Source organism: Asterias rubens, chromosome 7 (assembly GCF_902459465.1).
Source record: "Asterias rubens chromosome 7, eAstRub1.3, whole genome shotgun sequence".
Taxonomy (NCBI): Eukaryota; Metazoa; Echinodermata; class Asteroidea; order Forcipulatida; family Asteriidae; genus Asterias; species Asterias rubens.
In genome coordinates, this window is record NC_047068.1 from 20,047,940 (window position 1) to 20,065,725 (window position 17,786).

Below are 17,786 nucleotides of genomic sequence, written 5' to 3' on the forward strand. Positions count from 1 at the left end.
CCTTGCTTGGGGACTATAACATTCAGGCTACGAATTAGTGACCAGCTTTAGGGCACTGGACACAATTGGTAACTACTCAAAGTAACTGTTAGCTTTATTAAAAAACTTACTTGGTAACAAGCAATGGAGAGCTATTGATAATATAAAACATTATGAGAAATTGCTCCCTCTGAAGTAAAGTAGTTTTTGAGAAAGGAGTAATTTCTCATTCAAATAAAGACTTTGGGCTTGAATTTTTTTTAGGCATCTGAAATGTGTGCAGCAAGAGTGTTTTGTTCTTTCATTATTCTCTTGCAACTTCGATGATCAATTCAGTCAACATTTTCACAGATTTGTTATTTTATGCAAATGTTGGGATACACCAAGTGAGACACCAAAAGTTCCCTACATATTAACTACATTGTCTTTGCGCTTATGTGTGATCTTAGCTTCGCCACTAAAACAAACACAGCTGTCGATATCTCCAAACTCGTCCTGATTTAGGATTTAATTTTAGGACTAGACGAGTTTAAGTTCCGCAATAGACGTTACAAAGCATTGAACCCATTCTAAGTTAGGACGAGGTCCTAACCTGAGATATGATTAATCCTAGCTTTTCGTGAAATCGGCTGCAGGACTCAATGAAGTAATGGTGTAAAACCACAGAGTTTCATTCATGAGTTTGGTCCCGTAGGTCCATTAATGGGGGTTATGTAGCACAGTTTCACATTTTGACTTACTTCTCGTAGTTCTATACGAAGCCTCAATGATATCTAAAAGGCTGTCATCTTTCATGACTTCGTACGGGCTCCCAAAGTACGGCGAGATAAACTCCATACTGTGTTTCACCTCCACACCGTTGAGTGGCAGGAATTCCTCCAGGCTCAACCTGGCAGTCTGGCACTTGGGCTCGCTGCCGGCAACGATAGATACCACATGCCAGTTGAAGTGCTGGAGTAGGGTGAGGACCGACTTTGCGTACTGCTTGAATGTCGGGAAGGTACGGGCAAAAGTGCCGTATTTATCCTTGTTGCTCACCTCTTTCGCATTGCACATCTGTGGGGATAGACAAACCAGAAATCACTTTCGAGAGTTTCAACTTAAGATTTTAGAAGATGAAAAATGTTGAAATTATGTTAAGAAAAGAAACGATGTTAGAATCAAAACATTGTAGATGACTTTAATATCTGAATCACAATTTCGTTAACCACTGACCGGGTCAGCCTGACTCAGACTAGGGATTAGGTGATCCGATGGGAAACCGAAATCAAGGTCAATTTTGACCCGGGAGTTTTTTTTAGAGTTTCAACACATTTTTATCCCCTGAAATACCCTTACTGTGTGCCAAAGTTCATGCGTAAATTAAAGACACAATTCCAATATATATTTCCTCCATATCTGCCCAACTAACCATCGGAGCCCAATTTCATGGCTCTGCTAACGGCCGAATTTCTGCGCTTACGAACACTATTAGCCACTTGCACCAGCCAAAATTTCCCCTCTAACCCGTGAAACACGCTTGAAAGGCGCATGATTATCAGCTTCCGTAAGCGCCGATTCTTTGCTTGAGCCATGAAATTGGGTCCCGATGTGGTCTTTTAATACTCGGGCTTATTGAATATGGACTCGCTGTGTAATTTTCTTCAAAAAAGTTTAGGTAACTATTAATACACAAGCTAAATGCCATTGCCAAATTGACTTATGTACACATTGGTATCAAGTAAATGATATATCCAACAATGAACCCTTCCCATGAAATATGCTAATAACATTCACGCATGCGTACAGACCCTGTTGGTTGGCAAACGCCATAGAGTTGTGCACTAAGCAGACGCGCAATCGCGTCTGCGTGACGCACCCAATACCCGTGTACAAAACAGCGCGATGTTCCCTCAGTTTGCCAACCAAAACGTTAGTGCGCACGCGCTATGTGCAATTTACATATTTCATGGGAAGGGTCTATTCACTTTAGGTAAACAAAAATTTTTGAAAACCTTGCTTGAATTTGAGAGTATCCCCTCCACAACCAAACCTATAACCTTTCTTGACTGAAAATGTCAGGTCTGTTCATTCTATATGGCTCCTTGCAATGCCAGCAAAGTCTCGAGTAACAGTTGTGTTGTTGGGTAGCATAATGACAATACTACAGTGTTGATCATTCTCTCTTGTACATTTCGCTCGGATTTCACCACCGCTAAATAGGAGACGTCGAGTGGGCCACACTTTGAATGTTCTTCCGTGTTATAAGATGAGAAAAAGGGGGGAGAAATGAAGGAAAATAACAAAAAAAGCTAACGTCTTCATAACTTGCTCAGAAAATACTACTCTCGAATTTCGATAGGGACTGTGACATGATCTGGCGTCAACAGTTAGAGAGACTTTGTTACTATGGTAAACCATGTGAAATACAATCCACTTCAGTTTTTTTTCTCTTTTTTTTTTTTCGCAATAGTTTTTTTTTTGATGAACGTTTTTTGATTAAATAACATTATCGGTTACCGCGTGATCATTGTAATAAAGTCTAGCCGTTATGAAGAAAAAAGTTCGATTTCTCAGACTGAAAAATACAAAATTCTGGGTAAATTTATATATAATCAATGTTTGGCAATAAATGTAGTTTGGAGAGTAAAAGTAATAACGAATCGTCTTTCACCAAGGGAGAATAAAAGCCGAACCTCAAAACGCTACTGTCATTTGGCTTTTCGAGGGAGAGCAGGGGGATGGGAAAGCGCACAATCCAAGCCTAAGAAACCCTATCTGCAGGAAGTCATAGCCCATTCAAAGGAGATTTCGTTTCCCTCAAACTCATATTATGACACCCAACAACAGATAGTGTTCTATTTCCATATATCCAATATTACACTGCAACAATACTCGAGGTATCTCCCGGAAAGACTTTGGTTTGACGGTGAGTGGTGGTTTTATCTCACTCACGAGCGGACACCACTGGAAGTTATGACCCCGTAAATATGATCCTAAACCCCGCGTGTCATCTCCGCTGGATACGGTCGCGCCCCCGGAGTTAGTTGACACGATCAGTGCCCCTGAGCACTGTTGAGTAAGGTATTAACCCAGACTCACAAGGGATGGTCCACAAACAGACAAACGTGATTTCGTGCCTCAAACCACACATGGTGCAAACACACTAAATAAACAGAAATATGTGCCCTAAAGTGCAGCTTTGAAAATTCATAAAGACAACATTGTGCCAATACATTTTAGTTATTGATGTTTGTTGTAGGAGCCAATTGAGCCAACTTCTATATGTAAATCACCAGTGCACAGTCAGAATCATGGGTTCACATTTGTTTGTTCTTGGCCATTATCAAGAAACAACAGTTTGAAAACCAATGATGAAGCAGCTATCCTAGTGTAATTTGTTGCGAATAACAAGTTTCTTGAACACAAGGTCCGCTAAGAGTTCTCAATATTTATATGTTGTTCATTAGTGTCTTTGTAAAGAAAATGTAACCAAGATTCTGGCAATCTTCTCCTTAATAACGATACATTGTTTATGAATTTCAACTGAAACTCCTAATTGACAGGAAATTTACTACGATATATACTATTGCCCAAAGACAATGTTTGAACCATGAAATGAAAACGAAACTACCGGTGCCAATATCTGCGTCCATATTTGAGAAAGTCTCAAATCGTACCAAGCTCTGAGTTCTGAGACATGGGGATTTTCATGCATTAACAAAGTATTCGATCAAACTTATTTGACTGATTTCGATACATCAACTGTTCCTTTATTAATCGATTATCTGTTGCTTTAAGAAGTTGTATCGATTATGATTTATCTTCGGCCAATTTGATAAAACAATCAGTGTTAAATTTCATAGAGTTGCTTAAAACACAAACTAGCGATTACCAGCACAACACATGCCTACAGAACAATGCTACCAGCCAAACTACCACGTTGCATGGTGAAAGGTATTATGCTGATCGATGTTTTGCAGAAAAGTATTATTTTAACGCTATTTATTAAACGTAGCATTGTTCTCAAAAGCCAACCATGACTGTAAACGTTATAAAACACGGTAAAATCTTTGCTGATCAAAAAATAAGCACAAACTTGGGCGTGTCGGCAAAGCTTAATGATATTGAACCATGCAACCGGAATAAATCTTCTTACAGGATCTTTCAGACAGCAGTGTATATTAAACAGCAAGTCTTCGCAGCGGCTCGTTTCCGCAATAACTGACATAGCGTACAAGCTAGAGGTATAACAATCCACCGCGGTTTATAATCAATAAATAATGACTACATTAGCGACCTATATATCACGCCAGAATGAGACGATCTTAGTACTAGTTTAAGAGTGATTATATTCGGGCAGAGATATCATATTAATATTTAACGAATAAGGTCCCGCCCCAGTGCGGGACGCGACACTGTTCCGTGGTTCATCAATCAATGCCGTGCACGGTAGGAGTACGTGCCCGGGGGATCGTGAAGAAACAACCGCCCCACACGTCCCGTCGAGACGCTAGGGTAATACATTGTCAGACCGGGGAACGCCGCTTCTAAAGCTCTCTTCAAACCAGATCGGTTATTCTATAATTCAAACTTGAATCTCCCTTTCTAGATTATGCTTAACACTGCCATGCCCACAATTAATGTTCTCTTTGATGAACAACCATATCAATAATTTAGGTGTAACGTTAACTTTTAGTCTTCTGACCTATTTATCGGAATGCTGCTAAAATACAACATTTTCGTGGCACAAAATATGATGTTCCTACTAATTAGTAACATGTACAGAAATATTTCTAAAACGTCTTAGCCAACAAAGCGCTGTAAATAAATAAATAAAAAATCCAATTTGGAAAACAAACGGGTCTTTAAAGGGTGTGGGTACTTTTTGTAGGACACACAACACATACTTCCTCAGATTTGTATTAAACTTACACGGTTTAAATATAATTATGGTAGAAAGCTTCCCGTAAAATAATACGTGCTGTAGTTAGTTTAAATAAAAAATCGTCTCACGGAGACGAACATTATATTTTAGTATGTACAACGGGTTAAATATTCACCTGAATACATTATTCAGTGACTTTCCCTTTTTTTCATCAACAGCTTTACGGCTAATGAAGCTGTAGGCTACATCTTCGTCCACAGTGACTAGATATTATTTTGTTATGTCATGAATCCAAACAAATCAAATTTACAAAAAGTAACAAAACTCTTATAATATATGATCGAACGATGACAAGGAAAGTCGGCAAGAAATGAAAGAAAATCGCTGACCTGAATGACAAAAAAGGTATCAAAACCCTCTATCCACGATGTTCGTAACTTGTGATTATAAGTGAAAACTAAATTAGGTCAGCGTGCATAACAAATGGAGCAGTCAGGTTAGCCTTTGTGTACGCTTTTAAAGGTGTCTTCTAGCAGCATTCCAATAAATAGGTCAGAAAAAAACAACCTGTGAGAAATTTCACACAATTATAAATTCAATCGATTTTGTGCGTTCTTATTTCTATTGTGGCAATCTAATTAGCAAACGGTGACTTGTTTAGGTTTCCAATGCATGGTTTTCTCCGCAGGTTTTTTTCTTTTTCTGGATGATTGGTTTCAGGTTTCCTCCACAGGTTTCTTTTCTGGATGATTGGTTTCAGGTAGGAACTTTTTGGCAGGAGTTTTTCTCCTGAGAAACACTAATCCTATACTCTTTAATATTGAAAAGCTTGTTCAGTGGACATTATTTGATTTTAAAATATCACTTAAAATGAATTCATCCGACGCATTTATGTTTATTCGGATAATAGCCATTCTAAACCTGAATTTCTTGCTGAAAAGTAAATGCTAACTGATCTGAATCAGATCACTGTGTGCTCTAGGCATCCAGCTACCGATGACTCAAGATGGCAGTTCATTAAAACTTTAAGAATAAAATTCAAGACAGACAAAAAAAAAACACGTTAAAATAACATAAGTTTAACATGAAACATAGAGGAAAATAACATAGAAAATAACACGAAATAATTTTATTATATAAAGGCCACCACCAGCAAGTCAATAAAAATGCATTAATTTCTTTTTTTAAAGCAGACCGCTAATAATCGCAATTTATAGATACTACATTAATGTCAAGTATCCTCATCTATACTGGTATTCAAACAAACTCCGAACAGAGCTGTTTGGTTAACCCACTTATGAGTCTCGGAAAAAATGGTGGCATTTTAGAAACTCGAAGTAATCATGCATCTAACCAAGTGAATACAAATAATTGATTATAAAAACCCTACTAATAGACACTTTAAAGAAGTAAGATCGGGCCAAAACCAACATGTAAACACCCGGGCTGAATTTTATAGATCTGCTTCGAAGCCGAATTTGGGCTTACTGTACGATTTCAATTTCAGAGCGTTGCTAACAGTAGCACACGAAATGGCAAGCGTATCTGCACGAAAACTATCATGCAAATCCATGGTGAACGCGCAAGACGGCCGCCAAATTGTCTTGCTAATAACATGTGGAAAAAACCCGCTTACGTTTAAGCATTTTTTTCCGCCAATGTTTGCACAAAAATGTGCTTACCGTTAAAAAGCGCTATGAAATTGAGCACTTGTTAAAGAAACATTACAGATATGGTTAGAAAAAAACCTCGTCTACCGCACAGATTAACATAAAAAAAACCACGGTCTAATAATGACGATATGAATAATAATACAAAAAAATTTCACGTTTGGAGTTTATCGCTCAGTGGGCGTTTTAATATCATGTCATGCAAAAATGTTAATACGGTTTGTCACTATTTTCTCGTGACCCAGATGGCCGACCGATCTCAAACTTCTAACAGGTTGGGCAGTTTATGTATATGGTGGATTACATGAAGTGCTTACACTGCCAGCAACTGTTTTGCTAGCAAATACCAATTCTGTAGTGTATATTAGCAATTTTGTTATAACAATATAGCTCATTTCTCTCTGGAGAACCATGGAGGTAGAAGAGAACTGACCTTTGAATAATAATAATAATAATAATTAACCATTCTTATATAGCGCATAACACATAGAAATCAAACATGTCCCTAAGCGCTTCTGAGAAAAACACAACAGAATACAAAGACAAGATGTACTGGGTAACAAACGAAATGGATGAATTAAATGATAAATAAGTGCGTCTTTAAAGCAATCTTAAACCTAATAATGGAATCAATGATTTTTATGTGTTCCGGGAGATTGTTCCATAAGGTTGAGGCAGTGTGAACGAAGCTGCGTTCACCATATGATTTGGTCATCACTGGTGGAATAACAAACAACTTTTTCTTATGAGAACGAAGATTTCTAGAAGGTGTGTACTATGTTAACAGCTCTGTCAAATAAGGAGGCGCAAAATTATAAAAACATTCATATGCTAACAACAATATTTTGAATGAAATGCGAGAGTGAATGGGTAGCCAGTGTAAGTCTCTTAGAATAACAGACACAGGTTCATGTTTCCTGATACGATAAATAAGACGAGCTGCAGAGTTCTGCACAACCTGCATCTTTTGCACTTGACGAGCCGAGGTATATTTGAAGGCCTGGTATATTATCCAGCAATGATAAGGCAGAGATGGATGCAATAAATGGATGCATTATGATGTGTAATAATTGGCGTGTTTAAGGTGTGGGTGGACGCACGACGGCAACGGCTAATATAGCCGGAACGAGACACACTGCGTAAATAGCAGTACTGGGCACAGCAAGGTCACTATCAATAGTCGCTAATTGCTTGGCGAGTCTTTAATTGTGATGGACACAAACCGTATTGATCAGTGTCCATATAATATTCTTACACCGATGCAATATATTTCACCATGGTGATTTGTTCTGGGGAATACAATGCATCACAAGGCGCAGGTTGTGTTACCCCGAAATCAAGACCAAAATTGCCTAACTACCAGTCACGAGCAATGGCAATTTGTCCAGTAACACGTGTAAAACAAGCAAGCTATTTTCGTGCTTAAGCAAATGTTGTCCTTAAGCAGCTCTATGAAATTGGCCCCTGGGTCACTTTTTGGTGCACAATCTCCATTGGGGATAAGTGCTCTTGCAGATATATGATACCCACCTCAAGCAATGAAGTGGATCACTGTGATGTATCAATTCAGAGTGAGACAACACCTTTGCATATATTTGGCAATAATTAATCAGTTAGCTGCGGGCACGTTTTGGATGGGCACCTTTATAATAACGCTCAGAAAAGAAAATCATCGTCTTGCTCTCCTTGGGCGCCTATTTCTCAAGCAAGACATCAAATCAGTTCTTGAATACTTCGAACATTGCAGGGATTATGTTGATGATATTGGCCAATCATCTGGGTAATAGGCCTTACTGTAAAGCTGAATAATCGAATATATGAACAATCGATTACTTTATACCACAGTAACATTTGTCTCGAATATGCCTTAGGTTTTCTCGAATATGACCTCACCTTAAAGGGAAATATTTTACGTTCTAGTATTTGAACTTCAACAGCCATGTACCTTTTTTTAATTGCCCAACTTTGGAGTTTTGAAAGTACGAAGACTTTTCGTATAGACTTTTGACGTAAAAGTGGAAGGGTCACTGATTTTAGAAGTCTAAAAAACACTGACCGCTCATCGACCTGTCAATTTGTGTGCTGAGCTTTTTCAGAAGAATTTTGCCCCTTGCCGTTGATCAGTCGATTGACTCATCCATGTTTGATCATGTTATTTCCAGACACAATGGGTCGGACAAATTGGGCAAACGAGAGCTACATTGTGGGCCTGTTTGTTTAATGAAAAATAGCAGTTGGTTTAACATTGCGTGGCACCCCACATTGTTTTTAACAGGAGATATAAAAGAAAATGAACCATACACAACACTTTGGGAAAGCAATAGAATGTCGCTAAACATCTCTGGTTTGTCAGACTCAATATGTACGAACAGCAGAGATTATTATGACCACCGTTACGCATTATTTGTTACCATCACTGCTGTTCATACTATTATCTGTTGGATGTCATCTTTAATTAATTCCGATTATTGTATGGACTGTTCTTATGGCAAATCATTTATTAAGAGCCATGGGCCTGTCAGTCCGTTATTTTTGACAGGCCACGTTGATTGCGCTGCCATTCGCTTAATTCATGCATCTGAACTCGGAACCGTACATTCCCATCAACTACTGTGCAGAGATTAACCCCATTGACGTTTATGGGTAAACCCTGCATGTACTCGTTCCTAAAACAGAAACGATACTAGCACAATTAAAACCAATCGTAATTTGAAAAAAAACAAACTGCATGAGTTTTCTTTAGATGCATGTTATAAAGTCATGTCCTTAATCTTAACGGATTTTTGTTTTGTTTATTGCCACTGTTTAATATGATTGAAGATAACAAGTCAGAAAGAAATGCAATTTAATCTTTGACATGAATGGCACATTCATGTGTGACATTTACATTCATATAGAATATGGATGTCACTGATAATTTAACCAGTCATGCCTTAACCAAACCTCCCACTTTTTTTCGTAAAGGATTATCGGTTTTCCATCTTTCAACTAGACTCAATCAAGTCAAGTTATCACTCCTCTGACATACTATACGCTGCCCGATGCGCCTGACTAGAGGCACAGCCTGATCCCTGTTCCCACTCCCTTGGTGTTAAAGACACTGGTCACTATTAGTAATTGTCAAAGAGCAGTCTTCTCACTTGGTGTATCTCAGCAAATGCGTAAAATAACAAACCCGCGAAAGTTTGGACTCAATTGGTCATCAAATTTCCAAGAGAACAGTGAAAGAAAAAAACATCATTGTTGCATTACATTTTGTGTGCTTTCAGAGTCATATTAAGAGAGGCGTCACCAGGCCTAACAAAAAATAATATTTGAGTGGGTAAATTAACCTCTTTCTCATAAACTATACGTTACTTCAGAGGGAGCCGTTTCTCACAATGTTTCATACTATTAAAAGCTCTCTATTGCTTGTTACCAAGTAAGTTTTTATGCTGAAAATTATTTTAAGTAGTTATATACCAATAATGTCCAGTGCCTTTAAGCCTCGTCGATTTATATTCATCGGGAGTAAGACCTGACCACGCTTTGGAAATTGCCGCTTCTGATTCCTACAATTTCTCGCTAAATAATATTGATATTATCACCTCGGGTATGGAAGTGAGTTGCAACTAGACTCGACAGTGACCACGGCTGTTAGAGTACTACTGATTCAATGTTCATCAACTCAAGTCAATTGTTGAGGTAGACTGTTCTGCTAAAGTATATTATTTGGCTTAGCCGGTCGATGGTTTCATTCCTAAATAAATTTATATGACGATCCCCATGACGTGCTTTTGTGGGTCTTTAAACAATGTTTTACATGATCCCACCACTGACTGTTTACTATTGTTATTTATTCTGCACACCTCTCCGTGAAAGCACGGATGGTGCTCTATGTGTAAAGGCTAATATAATTGACTGCCATCTTCCTCTATTATGGAGACATGAGTAAACACATAAGTGGTCCATCTCAGGTGTGGACACCAAATAGGCATATTATAATTAGCTTTCCAACACCGCAGTTTTCTTTTAGATAATGATGGAATATCTCAACATATCACATCACACCGTCTAATGAATGAACCTTTTTATATGGAAGTTTTTCATATTTTTAAATCAAACCAGCGTTCGTGAGTATCGAGGTATTTTGAGAAACATTGCACTACGAAGTAATAAAGTAATGTAAAAAGATACAAGTTGTTATGCCTCAAATTTGAATCTGAGAATTCCAATTCCGGATTATTCTTCCAACGTGGACGTAACCGCCCCAGATTTCGGTGATACCTTTTTAAACGTATTTGTATCAGGATGGTTTTATTGTCAGATCTACATTTGTAAAGGACAGAAATAATTGAACGATTCAAAAATCCATAAGTACTTTGCCTTTAAAACGAGGGCTTTGCTGCTTCTTGAAAACCCTGTGTTCGTGTGACAGAATATGGACAACTATTAATTAGAACATGTACGAGGGCGTGCAGCTACACTGTGCACCATTGAATATAACTGTTTTAAAGGCAGTGGACACTATTGGTTATTACTTAACATAATTATTAGAATAAAACCTTTCTTGATAACAAGTAATGGGGAGAGGTTGATGGTATAAAACATTGTAAGAAACGGCTCCCTCTTAAGCGACATAGTTTTCGAGAAAGAAGCAATTTTCCATGAATTTGATTTCGAGACCTCAGATTAAGAATTTGAGGTCTCGAAATCAAGCATCTAAACGCACACAACTTTGAATGACAAGGGTGTTTTTTCTTTCATTATTATCTCGCAACTTCGACGAACAATTGAGCTAAAATTTTCACAGGTTTGTTATTTTATGCAAATGTTGAGATACACCAAGTAGGAAAACTCGTCTTTGACCAATAGTGTCCACTGTCTTTAACATCTTCAAGTCCCAAGTCCATTGCCTTCCTACTATCACGGTCACTTTGTATGCAACTTTGATCAAACCTAATAATATTGAAGTACGATTACCCAAATTTAAACCGAACCATGTAGGCCGAGTGGTCGTAAGCACATGACAGGTTTAATAAACTGCGACAAGCAGCGAGTCATATTACCTAATCATAACTGATAACTCAAGTTTTAAAGAAATTTTTATTTTTAAACCGAATGAATTCGACAAGACACTGCATTTTCGGCCACATTGCAACATTCGATCTAATTGAACACGAGAAACTCTGGGCGGAGCAAATCAAACGATAACAAAATATCAGACAATAATTCATGACAAGTAATCATGATTATAAATTATATCATGTTAATCACAAGTCAAAAATAACGAACTCTGTACGTAGTGTTATTTGAATAAAATAAATACCAAATGTTATGAAATGTGACATTTTATAAACATGTCTCAGGTTCATTACAGATTAGTTCGATATTAAATATCCTTGCACTATTACATTATGCAGACCCCAGAGACAAATTGCGGCACTTTTTGCAGAACAGACTTCTATACGACAGAAGGAAAAACACAATTAGTTTTGACAATGGTTGTTTAGATGTTGTGCACAGCCACAAATACTGGATACACATTTTGTGTTCGTGTCCATTTTATGACCAACAGTTTGAAAACCACTGGTGTAGCAATGTGAGACTTTGGGACGCTAGGTGGCAGCAGACTTACCAGGTAAATTTACATTGTTTTCGTAGTTCTGAGCGTGCGCACATGACAGAGAACAATGTATTTTACCTAATAAGTCTGCTGCCACCAAGCGTCCCAAAAGGCTCCCATTATCTTAATGTTATTTATATATCAATTAACAATTGCTGTGTCAATGATGAATTAAAACTGCTCGAGTTTGTTGAATACAAGATGTGCAAATAGTTACTCAGTTTTTGTATCAGTTTGTTAATTTGGTGTCTTTGTAACAAAAAGTGTACCCATGATCGCACCATGCACAATCATTGGTCATGAGACCGGAAGGGATTCGAACCTACGACCAAGGTCATTCTGCTCTAACCGTGCTACGGGTTCGAACTCACCAGCGCAGCCCTTGTAAACGCCTGTTCATGTCACCGTAAAACAGCGTTTCTTTGTATGCAGGGGTGTCCGGTATCACTAAAAACGGCATAACGTTCTGCCCTTAACTTTAGTTAGCTTGTCATTTCACTAGTCCGTCTTTTTTTTACAAGTCAAAGTGTCGAATGAGATGGGTGCTTTTTGACACCGAACTAGTGAAAACGAACATGTTGTATCATGAGCATAAACATTGAAAGCTTTACAGATGATTTGTAGTGTAGTAAAAGTTATTCGTCAGCAATACAAAGTATTTCAGCGAAGTATTTCAGTTGGAATTCTCCAAGGGCCAACGATTTGTCCGAGGGGTTGTTTCGCCTTTAAGTGGCACATCCGGGATAATGCATACACGGCCCCGGTCCATCACTTAGAGGCAATGCGTCAAATTAAGGTCCGGTCACGTAGCTGTTCCGGGCCCGATCCTGTTTGGTCAACGTTTCGGAATTCTAACCCAAAGATCCTGTGTCACCACTGAATATAGGATAGGGTTTACTCATGACAGCTGCAACGGGCATTGGAAGTATATTATTATAAAAGCACCCCCCCCTCCTCTCAGGTAATCAAATTAAGAAAATTATTTGATTGGTCTAGATTCCAGAACATGTTGTCCATTCAATTAGCGGCGAATGCTTCCGTATTTGAAAATGTTCACCTCATTTGTGTGTGTTCAAGAAGGGAGACCATGTTCTGATGAAAGCGGACCCGCAAATTATAGTAAAAGGAACAGTGAGATGAAGAGAGTCTTAACCTGATAACAGAGTTCAAGCATGGTACAAGTAACTTTTCATTTTGCAGGAACACTCTCTCCATTTATTCTATATAATGATTTTGTTCTTCTTCATATTTCTTTTGGATTATAAGCCACGGATGCGAGGAGAGGGTCTTGGGAGGGGGAGGGGTTCACAGAATGTAAAATTGATAACAGAGTTCAAGCATGGTACAAGTAACTTTTCATTTTGCAGGAACACTCTCTTCATTTATTCTATATAATGATTTTGTTCTTCTTCATATTTCTTTTGGATTATAAGCCAGGGATGCGGGGAGAGGGTCTTGGGAGGGGGAGGGGTTTATAAAAAGTAAAATTGAGTGTGGGCGGTTCTTTGCGGGCAGACAAATCGCCCTCAACTAAAAACAAAACAAACAAAAACCGAAATATTTCATAATTACATGCAGTCTCGTTTAAATCTTATGCCGGAATATACCCAAAAGTTAGACCTAAATTCTGATAAGTCTGACTGAGGTTCTTTCTAGAGTTCAATAGGGTGGTAGTGCTTGAGTGCTTTGCTAGTATCATGCTACCCGTACTCGAATTAATCCTTCACAAGTTTCAATGACCAGTTTCCATGTTCGTTTACCAAACTATAGTTTCTCGAAACCCAGATGTTTATTAAATAACGGACCTCCCTGAAACCCAACGATACCGAACGATCCAAATTAAATAACCCAAGCATTTCAATCATTTTGACATAGTGAGTTTTTGTAATGTAAAGAAAAGGCTAAATAAACCGCTGCCCAATAAACACATACCGACAATTCTTTTAAAAAATGGTGGTTTTTGTTTATATATATATTTTTATTAATCCTACTAATTCACCGGAATATAACTCCTCAAAGCCCAGATGTTTTATTAGACAACGAACCTCCTAAAATCCAATAAAACAACCACTTAAATAACACGATGAATTTCAATCATTTTGCAAAAAGCTATTATAAAATAAAACTGCTGTCGAAAACCTTTAGTTCCATCCAAACCAAAGTGCTCCAACCGTCTATCCACAGAGGAATACACACGAACACCGACAAGAACCTTTCACTAGGAAATGAAAAACAACATTATCCACTTAGCTATCAAAACATTTTTTCTTTTTACAAGTTTTAAAACAAGCCGAGTAGCCATCTCGATTTATTCAGCATGTTTATTTAGTTTATGAATATAGATCCTAACCCGTTTATTGGATTTAGTTTGCGGGTAATATATTCCAGGCACAACAAACACCCCTCTTTTTCTGATAGTAGGAGGGGATGAAACACAAATACAACTGAATCACCATGTTTCCATAAGGTTGTTACCCTCCTCTAATGTATTTAAGGTCTGTAGTATTAGTTATGATATGCACTTTCTCCTGAACACGACAACCACTTTACCGTCAACGGGTTGGGTGCATGTATTCTCAAATAAAGCATCAATGTGGATACATCTTTTGTTCTTTCCATTGTTTCTGTACTTCAAATATCCCTACAGATTTTGTACACAAAATTCCTTGTGTATAGGCATTCCGGTCCTTAGAATTTCCCTGTCATGGGGTCCATATATTTTCAATTGTTTGTGTTGTCCCTTGTCTCCGATTATGCGAACACAAGATTGGTAAGAGTGAACACACATACTATTCGCACAAAATGGTTACAAAATTGTCAAAGTGCCTATTATACTAGTTATTAAGGTATTCTTATGTTTAGACTCGTGTGAAGGTAGCCTCACTACATGCACACGAGTCTAAACCTTGATCTTTATGAAATACATGTGTAATGAAATTGTCTCCGTATTATTTAACAGAGACACAGTATAGTCGTTTGTTTACTCTACTTGCTAGCTTGTTTGCATCCAATTATAAAACAAGTAGGCCTACGTCAATGAGTTTTGATTAATTTAAAGAGCAGTTTGAACGAATTTAAAAGGTTTGTTCTCTTGTTACAGAAAGGTAAACTAATTTGTAATGATTACATACAATTAATAAAAACTCAATACAAAGTTTTTCATAATGTATTTAAAAGTATGTTGATCAGTGTCACGCTGGGCCAAATGCCCAGTTTCACGAAAATCCCCCATCACGAAAAGCCCCCTTTGCACCTATCAAAACAGCACTGTGACGTCACACTACGGACTCGATATAAACAAGACAGTGGACAAGGCAAAGCAACCAAGATAAACAACCTTCACCAAGTCCATGTTGTGACGTCACGGCACGGACTGGTTTCCACGGCACTGGTTCCAGTCACTTCAGTGTTAATTTCACTTCGTTATTGTTATGGGTCGTTGCTGGGAACCAAGCAGGGCATCGCTACAAACGGGGAAGTTCATAGGCTACAAACGACGAAAATGGGCTTGGGATGGGGGTGGGGGGAGGTTGTCGAATTTCAACATATAGTGGGGAAAACTTAACACTTATAAGTCATGACTCAACACACCATGAACAAAGATACTTATTCAAATTCGTTTGCGTGATTTCTTTCAAGTTGATCTTTAAGTGTTCAGCCATTGTTAGATGAGTACTCTTTGGTTGTTTTTTTTGTCAACGAAAACCTACGGTTTGTCCCCTGTCAGTTACCCTTAACACTCATGTTTTAATTTGTAACTATGAGCTGGCAGTGGTGTTAGGTGTTTCACCTTTACCTGGCTTGGCCTACCGAGTAAATATTGTATACTCTGCAATTCGATTACTGAATTGTTGTATGGGCGGTTTCTATCATATTATGACTTAATGCCATCAATGTGTCACACTGAGTTACAAGTTTAGTACATCAGTGTGTCACCGAGTTACAAGTTAAATAAGTGTAATTTGACAGTATTTCATTTAGTGTTCATGCTATAGCTTTTACTTTGTTCTCATGCAAGTGTATTATACATTTTTTTTTCTATAAACAATTTCTTTAATAAAAAAGACTGTGTATCACATTGAACCGAACTTAAAATGTGGAATTTTAATGTGTTACTATGTGAAGAAGAATTCCAGATGGACTGTGTGATGCTACGTTGGTTGAGTATTATAGGCCCTAAAGCTACGGCCCAGCTAAAATATGAGCCGTGTTTCTTGAGCGAGGCTGTTGGTGTTATGTTACACCCGGGGTCCCTCGGCTGTGCTCTTCAATATTGTTTTGTCCATGACAAACCGATGCATATGTTGTAAGCGTAAGTTCAAGCTTAAGCCTGGGCTAGGTAAGACTTAACGCTGTGCTTCCAGAAAAGTAAGTCAATCGCTTATATTGAGAAGGACGCCCTGCTCGGGTTGCATTTATCTTAGATATGCCAGTTCATGGAATTGTAATGATACATTAAGCCACAATGTGTTTGCCATGCTTTCTTTATATTACTCTTCACAATATCTAGATGAATAGGCTGGAATACAATTACATTTATCGAAAGGGATCTTTTTTTTAACACCATGCAGTTTAGAATGTGATATTTTAAGTTAGCGTGCAGGAGAGAGTAAATCTATTCACCTTACCCTATTTCGTGCCTTTTGATAATACACACATCATCCCCCGGGGAAAATAACACGACTTCGACTGAAACACACAATTTTACTATATGCGATTCATTAACCTTGTTGCACACGAAAAACACTTGAGGTTCTTATTTTCCCTCTATGCCATCTTCCACTTCAATAACGATTAAGATGGAAAGAGTGGACAAGAACTTAGTAAAACAGGTCAGGCAAGTAGAAGGATGCGTCTGATGGGGACACACAAAGGAAAATAGTATTTGAAATCGATAAAAACACAAAGGAAGACGAGAGGTTGAATGGAATATTTAATGAGGACACATAAAGGAAAGGGATTAAAATTGTGGGGACACGCAAAGGAAGACGAAAGGTTGAATGCAATATTTAATGAGGACACACAAAGGAAGACGGAAGGAGAAGGGATTAAAATTTTGGGGACACACAAAGGAAGACGGAAGGTTGAAATATTTAATGAGGACACACAATAGGAGGAGTTTCATCATACCTAAATTATTAAACGTAAACAGAACTATAGTATACAGGATTAAAATGATCCCCCATCATAGGTAACTAACAGCTTAGTCAACTATATTGACCTATTATTTTCTACCCTCACCTGAAAAGGAAATATTCCATCAGTTGTTAATGTTTTATTTATTTTTTCAGCAGGACTCCTATGTGTCTTAAAACATTAATGCAGTTAAAGTAATCTTAGTAAATTCACTAAGTTCAACTGAAGTTATTAAATATAATAACATTTGATTTTATGTTATCTTACTTACACTTTTAGTGTTTAAAACCATTATGCAATTACACGTCGAATATAATGCGAGCTTATTTCTGTATTTAGTTTTTATAAAACAAATTATCATTGGAATAAAATAAAACGAACCCCATAATTTGAGATTACCTACATGAAACTGCGTACAGTAAATTCGATTCTTTATAATCGAATATTCGGATGTTACTTGAAAAGGAAATATTCCATCAGTTATTTACTCAGTAGGACTCCTACGTGTCTTAAAACATTCATGCAGTTA

The 17,786-nt window shown here is 37.7% G+C and overlaps 1 protein-coding gene across 1 annotated transcript in view; it reads right to left on the minus strand.

The window, feature by feature from the left end:
• The window catches only part of LOC117292867 (guanylate cyclase 32E-like), a 106,975-nt gene that overhangs the window by 64,330 nt on the left and 24,859 nt on the right, over positions 1–17,786 (minus strand). The window contains exon 2 of the mRNA XM_033775037.1: positions 720–1,035. Within this exon, the coding sequence (XP_033630928.1) occupies positions 720–1,035 (316 nt within the window). The remainder of the gene's footprint in view (positions 1–719; positions 1,036–17,786) is intronic.